Below are 12,475 nucleotides of genomic sequence, written 5' to 3' on the forward strand. Positions count from 1 at the left end.
GAGGGGATAGAGAGGAGGAGAGGAGAGAGGAGAGAGGAGGGAGGGGGAGGGGGAGGGGAGGGGAGAGGGGAGAGGGGAGAGGGGAGAGGGAGAGGGAGTGGGAGAGGGAGAATGTCAAGAGAATATGAAACAAAAAAAAAATGAGAATGCTGCATCTATAAGCCAGAGGCAGCGAGCTACCAGAAAGCAGGAGAGGAGCCCAGAATGCACCATTTCACCAAGTTCTGGCTGACATGGGATCTTGGACTTCCATCCTTCAGAACTGAGACAATACATTTCTATTGTATAAGACATCTAAACTAGCACTAAACTAAACTAGCACAGGAGAGAGATTACTTTCTCAATAACAGCTAAATAGAAATGATTACAACAAAGTAAAAATTTTAAGACATACAACAGAATTTTATATCTTCATAGATTAAAATCCTTTGATTTTTATTGTTCCCTCCATCCTAAGGAGAGATTAGTCATAGCAAAACAAAATAGGAAAGAAAGTTGATTTCTATTCAAACCATAACTGCAGGCTCACTGGGTCTAAAGGCAAAATGGATGAGGAAAAGAATCCTAAATTGAGAGTGGTGGCAGATACCTTTAACACATGTGGGAGGCAGAAGCAAGAGAACTCTGTGAGTTTGAAACTAGCCTGGTCTACATAGGGACTTCTAATATAGCCAGGACTTTGCAGTGTGATTCTAAAGCAGGAATGAATGTTCTGCAGTAACAGCACAGTGGCACACTCCTGTAATCTCAGCACTTGGGAGGTGGAGGCAGGAACAACTAGAGTTCAAACAAGCTAAAGGGGAACTTGGGATGGGACAGATTTAATGTAGAGAATAGGGAAGGAAATAAAGAAACATCTCCAAACAGCTAACAAGATTAATAAAAGATACGTAGCCTACCCTCTGAGTCAGAAGTTAGAACTAGGGAAAAGAATTCCATGGACGCTCATATATGTGGCCGTCAGTAAAGTCTGTTACAGTGTGGAAAGGAGAGCAAAATCCTTGAACCTCAGTTTCTTCTCCTTCTGGGGAATTGCCAACAAAGGAGAAATAACGAGGGTCTAGATGAGGGCTGGAGTCACAGTGAAGAAAACCTCACCTTGTTGTTCATGAAAGCTTTCAAACAGCGGATGATCTCGTGCTGGTTCCGGCTGTCATAGTTTCTGCACACAGAAAACAGGACCAGCTAAGTTTCTTTATGTTATAATGCATCTTTCCTTATGATTGTTCAATCTTGTAAAGAAGGACATTAGGAATGCCTGTGACAAGTAGCTGAGTAGAATCTAACAGGCAGTTATGAATGCAGCCCATCATGCTCAAAGGTGACACTGCACTGTAATGTCAGAGGTTGTCCAGCCCTACAGTACAGTACAATACAGTACAGTACAGTACAGTACAAAGCACTTGGCCCAGAAACACTAACGAAAGTAATCAGCTGACTAATACCCTTGTAATCTGAGAATTTAGTGTTAAATTAAAAAGCTGCCAATTTGGGGCTAGTGTGTAACTCAGTTGTACAATACTTGCTCAGCAAATGCAAGCCCTGAGTTTGAACCCCAACAATATTAAAAAATTGTGTTAGATGTGCAAACTAAACTCCTGTCCCTTAACTTTCTCTAGGCAGCTGGGTACTAAATTCTGTCAAGATTCTATCCCATCTATTACTCCTTGCCTCCTACCTGAAAGGCTTCACATCTGAGAAAGTACACACAGATCCAATCGCTGTATTTTGTCTCAGAAAAGATTCCAGAAATAGTAGATGGCACTAAGACAGACTAAAATGGTTTCTGGTATTCACAGACTTTATCTCCACCCTAAAGACTGCTATAAAGCTAAACCCAAATGAATCAAGTATATATATGGCCAAGAAAAATCTCCAAGTGTAATATGGCCCAGGCCAGATCACAGTATAGCTGAAAATGAAATCAGATCCTCTTTGCAGATAGAAAAAGAACTGGACACTAATAATCTTACTGGTCTCTATCTTCCTCCCTCTATAATCTCACCCTCTAATCTCCTCTACAATAAACTTTTCTTTAATCCAACAGCATAGTCCCCTAGTTTATGACTCTAAATTCAACTGTCATTACTTTTCTTAATGCAAATATCCAAGCCAATCCCCCTCTAGCCCTCAACCTAGAAAATATAAAGACCCAGAATTCCTTACCCAGAAGTCTCATCTTTCTCATCATGAAGTCGTTTGAGGATGTCCAATAAGGAGGCTAGACCCTCAGCACCAAATGTCTGCACCCAACTGTAAAGAATAAATCAAAGACAAATATCAACTTAAATCATAAAGGCTATTTGCCAAATCTCTCCCAGAAGATCTTTACTCCCAATCCAGGCCTTTCTCATATTTCCCTGCCTCCTCTGATCATCACCACCAGTGAACTACGCATTGGGTTTCTGGTAGTTTTCTCAGAATTCTCACCTGACAGGGTTATTGTTGAGAGAGACTCGAAGGGACTCAAGGCAGCTAAGCAGATGCATATCCCGCAAGCCTGACCTTAGCTCCTGAATGTACATCATGGCAGACCTAGAGCTCTCTTTCTGGTTCATGCCCTGGAAGGAGGCATAGAGAGAGGTGAGTAAACACTGGGTCCAATCATGGGTTTAAAAGATACCACACAGATATCCATTACACCAACTACTAAACTGTGACAAACTAAGTGACAACTCAAACATTGTCCAGGAACCTAAGTGTAAATCAAGAAAAAAACTACAGAAAGGTGGCAACTCATATGAGGTCAGTCAAGGTAGGCTTACAGAACAGGGTGGAGCAGAACTGACAGAGACATAGAACAGTCTACATACTCAGAAAAATAAGCAGGCCCAGGGTAAGGATGCAGCCTCCTGTGAGCTCCTGCCCTAGAACTTACAGCCTTGGACGTGTGCAGATACTGGGACACCATTTCCCTCTTGATGACAATGTCCTTCTCTCGCAAAGGCTGCTGTTTCTCTTCATTCAGGTTCATATCCACCTAGCAAAGAGAGAGAGCAAAAAGACAGAGAAAAAAAATTAACTCAGAAGTATTTTTGATTTTGTTTTGAGACAGGATCTTACTATATAGTTCAGGCTATCCTGGAACTCATTATGTAGACCAAGCTTGTCTTGGACTCACAGACATCTCTCTGCCTCTTGTAAGTTTTTAGTGTTTAATACTTATTATTAAACACTAAATTATTGGTAATGAGTTGGACACAGTAAATCATCAGTGAACAAATATGTTTTCCTGATTCCTAGACGCTTATGACAACTAATAAAAATTCCTCAGGGATAAAATTTATTTAATTTCAATACAGATTCCCAGACACGTTGGTATGATACCTGCATGCTTAGTATATACACTAGACTACTGGATACCTTAAAAACATATGTGTGTACACATACACACACACACACACACACACACACACACACACACACACTCACCAGAGGGCTCCCTAGGAAAAAATGGACTCAATACAGTTGAACATTTTCTTTTGTATTGCTGAAAGGAAACTATATATAATGTCTTCTGCATTGAAGACTGACCTCATCTCTCCAGCACTGGAGAACTGCAGCCATAAAAAAATCAACACCCACAAAATCTGACCAAACTCTGAGCCCTAATCACTAATTCTGGCTATTGTAGAGTGTCCACGCAAAGTGTCCCTGTTCTCACTAAGGACAGCAAAGTAAGTCACAACCATGTATACACTTCACAACCACACTGACTTGAGATACAATCCTCCAAGACCTTCTATTAGTAAGCTGGCTTCAGCATTCTTTTTCTATATTCCCCACTAACAGAGACTGCAGGCAGATGATGCCTGTGCATTCCTCAGTTTATTCTTTGTACAGAGCTCAACGTAAATGCTTCCCCACTTCATCTTCTCTGATGAAGAAGAATGCCTCAAAATGGTCACCACACTATCACAGGGCTTCGTCCACTCATACTACATTTTTGTGGCTAGAGTACCACCAGGAAGACATTAACAAGGTAGTCAGTAATCAGATATTCCCAAGTTTAACTCACAGATTCCAATCCTGTGGACTGGTATTTGCATATTTAACCATTATTTCATGGGGGTAATACTAAAACGTTTTACATTGAGCCTAGATTTTTTTTTTATAGTAGACATCAACTTAGGAGACCATGCATTTAAAAACAACCACCACAGACAGACATACAAATGCCCATAAATGTGTGCTGGGAAAGAGGCATCATTTGGAAGGTGGCTTACCAGCATCTGCTCAAAGAGGACGAGAACTTGCTCATCTGAGATGTCCTGCAATGACTGAGCAGTGGGGTCATCTCCGTATGATGCAGAGGAGTTTCTATGAGCAGAATTGGGCTTTTCCTTCTCCTTCTTAATCCTCATGCTGGTAAATCTCTCCAGCTAAGAAAGGAAAGAAGTATTAGCAGCAATTCACGTGTTAACACAACACAATCTACAACTTAACAAGCCAAACACCAAACAGCCAACCCTCTTGCACCTGCTTAGTATTTTTAGTTTACACAGTTAAGGTTTTTATGATAAGAAAGGAAGAAATCATTTTTTTTTGGTTAGCTCTAATACTGCATACAGACTTTATTCCTATCTATAATAATGTGTAAGAGACAGCAATGCTGGATTAAAGTTTCAAACCTCTCTAGGCTGGTGTGGTGGCACATACCTTTAATCCTAGCACTTAGGAGGCAGAGGCAGGTGGATCTCTGGGAGTTCAAGGCCAGCCTGGTCTACATAGTAAGTTCCAGGGCAGCCAGGGCTACACAGAAAGACCCTATCCCCCAAAATAAAACAAAAACCTTTCTAAATGTAAATTTCCCCTGCCGTTTCTAAGCCTTCTTAGCAACATAGAACCAAAAGTATCTCATGTATAAATTTATCTCAATCAAATTTGTTCCCTTCTAGCCACTTAATAATAAATGTGACCAGGGAACACATGAGGATCTTTCCCTTCAGGAGGTATCTATAACTACAGTGTTTAAGAAACATAAGCAATATGGGACAAAGCAGCGAATGTCTCAAAATCAAGAGCTGTTTCTTCTCTTCTGTTTGCTCATGGCACTTGGGATATGAAAATGGAACCAGAGTTCAAAACATATTCTTTCAAATCTCTTAGCATGACACCTACTCAGCAAAGAATGCACTGCACTTCAGAGGTACATATGCTATTTCTCTGCTAAACAAATACTAATAAGTTGTCCTGAAATATAAGTGTTGATGGGGCAGAGGCTTCGTAAGCTTCAGCTTCATCAGCTCAACCCACTGAAAATACCAGTAACTGTATGCAAAAAAAAAAAAAAAAAAAAGTACTATGGGGCTTCAAAGATGTAAGTGGCATCTAGAATGTAGGATGAGTTACAGTTAAAAACTGCCCCACCATGAGAGTAAAGCATGCAATGGGTTAAATGAAGTTAGAGAAGACCTTGTGTATTCTGACCCTAGAACCCATGCTCTCATTACAGTTAAAGGAAGTCAAAGTTACAAGAGCTGGTGAATGTTAAGTGTAGAGAAAACGAGCTAGAACATGCACATGCCACACAGTATTTCCTTACCTCGTCTGCCATGAGCCGCTTCAAAGTCTGGGAAACAGAGAAAAAAGGAGGGAGAAGAAAAAGAAAAGAGATCAGTAGAATACCGAGGAACCTCCCAAGCACCAGAATGGTTGAAGGGAGAAAGGAAGAGAAAATAAATGGAAAGGCCCTAAGCTACCTCCCCACACTAAAAGATTTCTGCCTAGGCGTGGCTCAGCACAGTCTTTGGTGAGGGGCAGTCTTGTTAGGTAGACAGAGTGGACAGATGAACAGACTCTAAAAACAATGACCAACCAACTTATGAAAAGTGTTCAACTTCATTAGTAAACAAAGAAATATAAGATAAAACCATACTCAAGGCTGGCCTAGTGGTGCAAGCTTGAATCCTAGCTACTTGGTAGGCTAAGGCAGGGGTACTGTGAGTTCAAGACCTGTTGGGCTAGAGTCAATTCAGACCAGACCAAGAAACATGGTGAGTCTCTGTGTCAGAATTTTAAAAGGGAGATAAGGATGTGGTTACATGCTCAGTGGTGGAGTCCTGGGTACTATGCAAAAGACCAAACATCATAGACAAATAGATAAAACCACAATGAAGTATCAGCTCACACTGATTGACACACAGCATGTAGTGAGACTCTGGGTCTGACCCCTAGCTTTCCTATCTGTCTAGTTGTAGAGGAACAATGGCTTGCTCATACTTTGCTGGGTTAGCACAAACCACTGGGCCAACTTAGGAAAACAAATGACATCCTCTAGTAAAAGTAAATGTAGATACATTATAATTCAATACAGCAGTTGTAAGCATCAGCTCTGCTGAAATGAGCACTTAAGAAACAAAAGCATGCACGGTTATATTGTAATACCTGAAAGAGAAAAACCAAATAGCAAGTAAGAGCACATTGGTCCAATGGAAAGGGGCTCTTCAGAGAAAGTGAAGAAGCTTTCAACTACTCACAAATACAGAGAACCATTAGTTCACTGACACTAACATTAAGAACATAGAAAACCACACTGCTTGGGATGTAAGATTATAAAGGACATGATTATCTTAAATGCGCAACAGTGATTACCTGTGCCAACTATAGGTTATGACCAAGAAGAAAGACAAAAAGGTTTCTTGAGTGTTTATGATTTTCTACTTCTTGACATGGACAGTGATTATATAGGTGTTAACTTTATAATTACTCGATGTTTTCTATTTTCTTCTACATGTAATCACACACACATACAGAGGTACTTTAAAGTCTGAATGCCTTAAGTCTAGGCAGGTAGGAAGTTTTTTTCATCCTACTCAACTTCAAACATAATTTTTTTGTTTTTGTTACTATCTATCAAAGGAGAGAGTAAATGCCTCTTGACTTACTCAACTAATGAAAAAAACCAGTCCTGTCTGCACCACAGTTATTTATCTAGCCCTCTGATGATAGGAAGACCCATTGCACTATGTTCATGGTCTCATATCACAATTCAGTTAGGTCCAATGTAAATTAAGAGTATTTACTTTGCTCTCCCTGGCCCAGAAGAGGCCAAGTCTCCACTGACTAAGCACTAACTGCTTGCCTGAGAACATGGGAACCTTGCTTGACACCCATGGAACTTCATGTTTACTGTTTAGAACGTCAAGTTCACTGTTTATTGGGGCACAGACATAAGAATGACAAACACTACCTAAGAAGACTACAAGAGATTTCCTTATTTTGTATCCTGATGTCATCTGCACACAGAGGTGGTTATGCACACCTATAATTCCAGAATTCCAGAGGCTAAGGCAGAAGAGCTGAAAAGTTCAAGCAGCCTGGGATACAGAGCAGGTTGAGACCAGCCTGCGCTTACACAGCAGGGGCTCTAACTGATGGGGTGGGCAGCAGCAATAGGCTGCAGCTTCATCATTTCAATACCCTGAAAATAACAGCAAGTGTACATAAGCTGTGGGGCTTAAATGAGGTAAGTGGCATCTAGAAACAAGCCACCAAGGGGATGCAATGTCCCTGCATTAAGTTATCTCAACACTGGCTCCAAATTCAAACGTTCTCTTAAAAACCAAGAAACAGCCAAAGACCTCTGGGATGAATGTGGCACGGATAACAGAACCTGGATCTAGACACTCAGTGGTGGCTGAACTGCTCACAGCAGTGGGTAAAGTTAAAAGAAGAGAAACTAGCAGTTTGTTCTTTCTGTTTACAGACTCTAGGGTTTTCTTTCTTCCACCACCCCAGGGTCCCTGCTTGCTGCTTACTATATACACCACTGGCTTCTTAAGCTATCAGATGCCTTTAGTTCTGTCTGCTCTACGCCATCTCCAGTCTCCAAATTATATCCAAGAGTACTCTTTCTAAAGCTGGGCATGGTAGAGCACACCTGGAGTCCCAGCACCTGAGAGATAAAATGATAAGAAGTCAAAACCATCCTCAGCTACACAGTAAATCAGCCCAGCCTGGGCTACAGGAGACTGTTTCCAAAACAAACAAATTCATTGTCTTCAACCTAAAATCCAAACTCCTTACTATGGTACAAATAACTCTGCTGCCCTTTAACCACCCCCACCCCCCAATAAAGCCTGTCACTGAACAAACCCTCGACCACTCAACTGCTTAGTTTTTTGGCTGTGCTCACCTAGTTGTGGGCCCAAAAGAGGACACTGCCTCGCTACCCCAGACTTTCCCTAGACAGCCTCAGTCTGCATTGTACTTCCAGGACTAACTCTAGCAGGCTGGCAAGATGATGGCTCCTCTTGGAAAGGAGCCTTTCCTGGTATTTCCAAAATGATAGCTACCTGTCTGACTCACCACTGAGAGTGGGCCGCAACACTCCTGCTGTGGTTGCTGCTCTACTTGCTTCCGGATAAACAAGTTCCCAGAGTGTTGAGCCAGGCATGTAAAAAGCCAACAAACCCTTGGAAGGCCCTCACATCTGTTCTACCTCTTCACTCTCAGTGAGGAAGCAACACCGGACAGGTAGAGTGAACCATCAATCACACGATTAGAACTCAAGCCTTCAGATCACAAAGCCCCAAAACCTAAGTTCCAAGTTCTTCTGCTTTCCATACCTAGCTCATTTCCAGTAATTCTGCCACAGCTAATGAAGATACACAAACATTTCAAAGGAAAAAAAATACACATTCCCCTTGCTTTTCTGGAGCACTATTAGAAATATACCTAGTACTTAAAAATAATTATTGGGGGCCTAAAATGTGCTCATTTGGTAGGGTGCTTGCCAAACATGCAGGAGGGCTCTGGGTTTGACCTCACTACCACATAAATCTTACATGTAAGATTTTTAAGATTTATTTAAGGCACATCTGTAGGGGAAAGATGAAAGAATGAGGCCTCAGGAGTTTAGCACCATCCTTGGTTACATAGAGAGATCAAGGCCAGCCTGTAATATATGATATCTCATTTCTAAAAATATATATACTAAGAGAAATTAAATAAAATAAAAAATAATCCATGTTTTAGTGTTCAACTTGGAGTAAGGACCACAAAAAGGAATCAATGCAGAAAAGCTGCAGTTCCCAAGTAAGTCCAATAGAGGGCAGCAACACCCAACAAAATAAGTAACAGTGCAGACCAATTCTATTTCTGAACCCAACAAAATACCCAAACAGCAATCTCAGCCATTGATATGGAAACCTGTTACTACAGGATCCTGAGAATCTGGCTTACTAACTCAGTACAACATGTTTCCTCTTATAGATTCTATACATAGTGTTTGAAATGGCTTTGTTCAATATTTTAAAATTAATTTAAAAATTTGATTGTGCCCTGCATGTATGTATGTATGTGCACCACATGTATGTATGCCTGGTGCCTGTGGAGGACAGAAGAAGCATTAGATCCTGTGGAACTGAAGTTACAGGTGGTTGTAACCTTCCATGTAACCACTGGTACATGGTACTCTCCAGTCCCCACCCAAAACGTTGTTGTTTTTTTTTTTTTTTATGGAGTCTGTGATGTAGATAAAGACATTCCTAGATCACGAGAAGTGAAAGGATTGAAAACAATGCAAAGAACAGAAAAGGCTACTGAAGCTGTACTTATGCCCAGTGCCCCATGTCCCTCCCAGCTTTCAGTGTTTTTACTCATCATCTTCCCCATCCCCATCTTCTTTCTGCAAATCTGCAAATCTTTACAGTTCCTTGCCTGGGTGTACATCATACTTTCTGTCTCTCCAATGGAGTCCACTATATACTACCACTCAGATCTTCAACTACAAAAACAGAGGGGAAAGGAAACATATACTAAACTAAAAATCTTACGACAGCAAAGCAGGTCAGGTTCATGAACAGATAACTTCTAGGTAAAAGATGTCACACTTGCTGGGGCCACGGTGGCTCATGCCTTCAGTCCCAGCACTCAGGACAGATAGGCATGTGGATCACTGAGTTCGAGGCCAGCCTGGTCTATAGGTGGAATTCCAGGACAGCCAGGACTACACAGAGAAGCCCTGTCTTGAAAAACAAAACAAGAGAGATAACAAACTGAGTCAAAATATCCAATTTCTCCCATTCTTGAAGACTTCTTAAACTACAGAAAAGATATCTTCCAGAAAGAAGCAAATAAAGAGAGGAAAATGTCTACAAGATCCTAGAGAACAAGAAAAAAAATTAAAAACAGAAAACTGCAGATGGAGCATGTTAGATCCAAAGTGGCACCCCAAAATGGCAGTGCTGATGACACTGTTCTGAACAGAACTCAGAAGAATGTCATTGGATAAACAAGCCTAAAAGTGTGGGGATGGGGATGGGGATGGGGATGGGGATGGGGATGGGGTAGGATGGGGGGTGGTTCTGTTTTCCAGAAAAGGAGATCTCATAAGGCCAGTTTCTGTTTATCAGGAACCACCCTTAATCTTGCCCCAAAGGCCAACTACCTCAGGCAAGGGCATCTAGTTCCTGTATCAACTCAAAGACACCCACCACGCACGCACACACAGACACACACGCACGCAGAGTTGACTTGTCATACAAAATCCACTTGCTTTTCTTCTCTTTTGCTCTTCTTCCTGCCCACCTCCCAAGATAACCCTGGCAGTTTGATCCCCAATAAGCCTTTCTTTCTACCCATGCAGAGGTCTAGTTCAGTGGCTTCACTGTGCCCTCAATTATAGGGCACAGGAAGACTAGTTGTACCAGCAGACACAGGAAGCAGAGTCCCAAATCAAAAATAAGAAATGGTCAAATTACACTGAAAGACCCTGAAGGGGCTAGGAAATCAGTACAAATTCCTACAAGAAACTGCTCACATGGCAAGGTACTAACTAACCTAAGACTAAGGAGAAAGCTGTTCAAACAGTTAAATCCCTAGGTACCGCACCCCACCCCCATTTACAATCCTGCCTCACAGTGCCACTGGAAAACTATCCACCAGCAGCAATCTACCAGTCCATTCCAGGAAAGGGTAAACAGATGGTCTCTGGATAGGAAGCACGGTTGTGGCAAACATTCAGTGCATTTCTCCTGCAAAATCAGAGCCCTAGCAAACTGGCCTTTTCATAAAAGGCAGAAGGCTGGAAGAATCCTCTCTAAGGTGGGATCTTAAAGCTACTGACCTAGTCTAAGATTATCCAGAGCATCACTGTCCAATACCAGAGCCACTAGGTATCTGTAATGTCAAATATGGCTAGCTACTGCAAATGAACAATTATAATTTTAACAAAATTTAAACCCAGAAACATTTTACGGCTACTATGTTTGGAATACCTGAAGCTCTCTTTTTTTTTTTTTTTGGTTTTTGGAGACAGGGTTTCTCTGTGTAGTCCTGGCTGTCCTGGAACTCACCCTGTAGACCAGGCTGGCCTCGAACTCAGAAATCTGCCTGCCTCTACCTGAAGCTCTTTACCTACCTTTTCATTTGTTTATGGATTCTAAATACAGATTAAGCCTCTCCTGAGAAAATTTAGCAACTGGCCCAGAAATACCAAGCTTCTTCAACTTGATAACCAGTATCTACCAAAAAACAAATAACACAAAACCCTACAGTTAGCATTATAATTAATGATGACAGCCTAGACTCTGCAGTTAAGATCAGGAAAAGGGTAAGGATCCAATGTGCTCTTCCGGCCTCCAAGTATGTACATACATGCAGATAAAGCATTCATACACATAAAATAATCTAAAAGTTAGAAAGAGCAGCAATGAACACATACAGTATGATTCCTATCCGCATTCCCTAAAATAAAATCCATAGGTATAAATCTAACAAAGTATGCACAAGATCTAAAGCCATAAAATCAAGAAATAGATAAATGGATGTTCCATAGTCATGAACAGGATGCCTCAATTATGTTAGAATCAAGTTTCTCCAAATTTGATCTACAGATTAAAAACCTTAATCAAAATCTCAAGTTATTTTGTGACTAACAACAAATTGATTCTAAAGTTTGTAAGACATTTATATTTTAAAAAATGAATACAGACTCAGATCTTACATTCTTCACCAAAATAAGACTCAAATTGAGAATGATGGTACATGCCTGTGATCCCAACACTTAAGGAGGCTGAGGCAGGAGGATTGAATCTGAAGTCAGCCTAGGCTACAAGAATGAGATTGTCTCAAAAACTAAACAAACAGGGCTGGCGAGGTGACTACTGAGTAAACACACTTGCTATCAAGCCTGGTAATCTGAGTTCAATCCCCAGGACCCACAGAACAGAAAGCACCAACTCCTGAGGGTTGTCCTCTGACCTCTGTGTGTACACACATGCATAAATGAATGTATATTCATTCATTCATTTAAAAAAGAAAGGAGGGGCACGCCTTTAATCCCAGCACTTGGGAGGCAGATGCAGGCAGATTTCTGAGTTCGAGGCCAGCCTGGTCTACAGAGTGAGTTCCAGGACAGCCAGGGCTACACAGAGAAACCCTGTCTCGAAGAAAAAAAAACAAAAAAAAAAAGAAAAGAAAGGAAGGAAGGAAGGAAGGAAGGAAGGAAGGAAGGAAGGAAGGAAGGAAG

At 41.3% G+C, this 12,475-nt stretch overlaps 1 protein-coding gene across 2 annotated transcripts in view; it reads right to left on the minus strand.

Annotated features, from left to right (window-relative positions):
- Diaph1 (diaphanous related formin 1) overlaps positions 1-12,475 on the minus strand; it is a 96,958-nt gene that overhangs the window by 61,964 nt on the left and 22,519 nt on the right. The window contains exons 2-7 of one of the 2 annotated variants that reach the window (XM_028777887.1): positions 5,546-5,572; positions 4,227-4,382; positions 2,879-2,980; positions 2,431-2,561; positions 2,167-2,253; positions 1,099-1,162 (exon numbers count right to left, since the gene is read on the minus strand). In XM_028777887.1, the coding sequence (XP_028633720.1) occupies positions 1,099-1,162; positions 2,167-2,253; positions 2,431-2,561; positions 2,879-2,980; positions 4,227-4,382; positions 5,546-5,572 (567 nt within the window). The remainder of the gene's footprint in view (positions 1-1,098; positions 1,163-2,166; positions 2,254-2,430; positions 2,562-2,878; positions 2,981-4,226; positions 4,383-5,545; positions 5,573-12,475) is intronic. The other variant, XM_028777888.1, reaches the window with a different exon arrangement.

This window comes from Grammomys surdaster, unplaced genomic scaffold (genome assembly GCF_004785775.1).
Source record: "Grammomys surdaster isolate TR1022 unplaced genomic scaffold, NIH_TR_1.0 317, whole genome shotgun sequence".
Taxonomy (NCBI): domain Eukaryota; kingdom Metazoa; phylum Chordata; class Mammalia; order Rodentia; family Muridae; genus Grammomys; species Grammomys surdaster.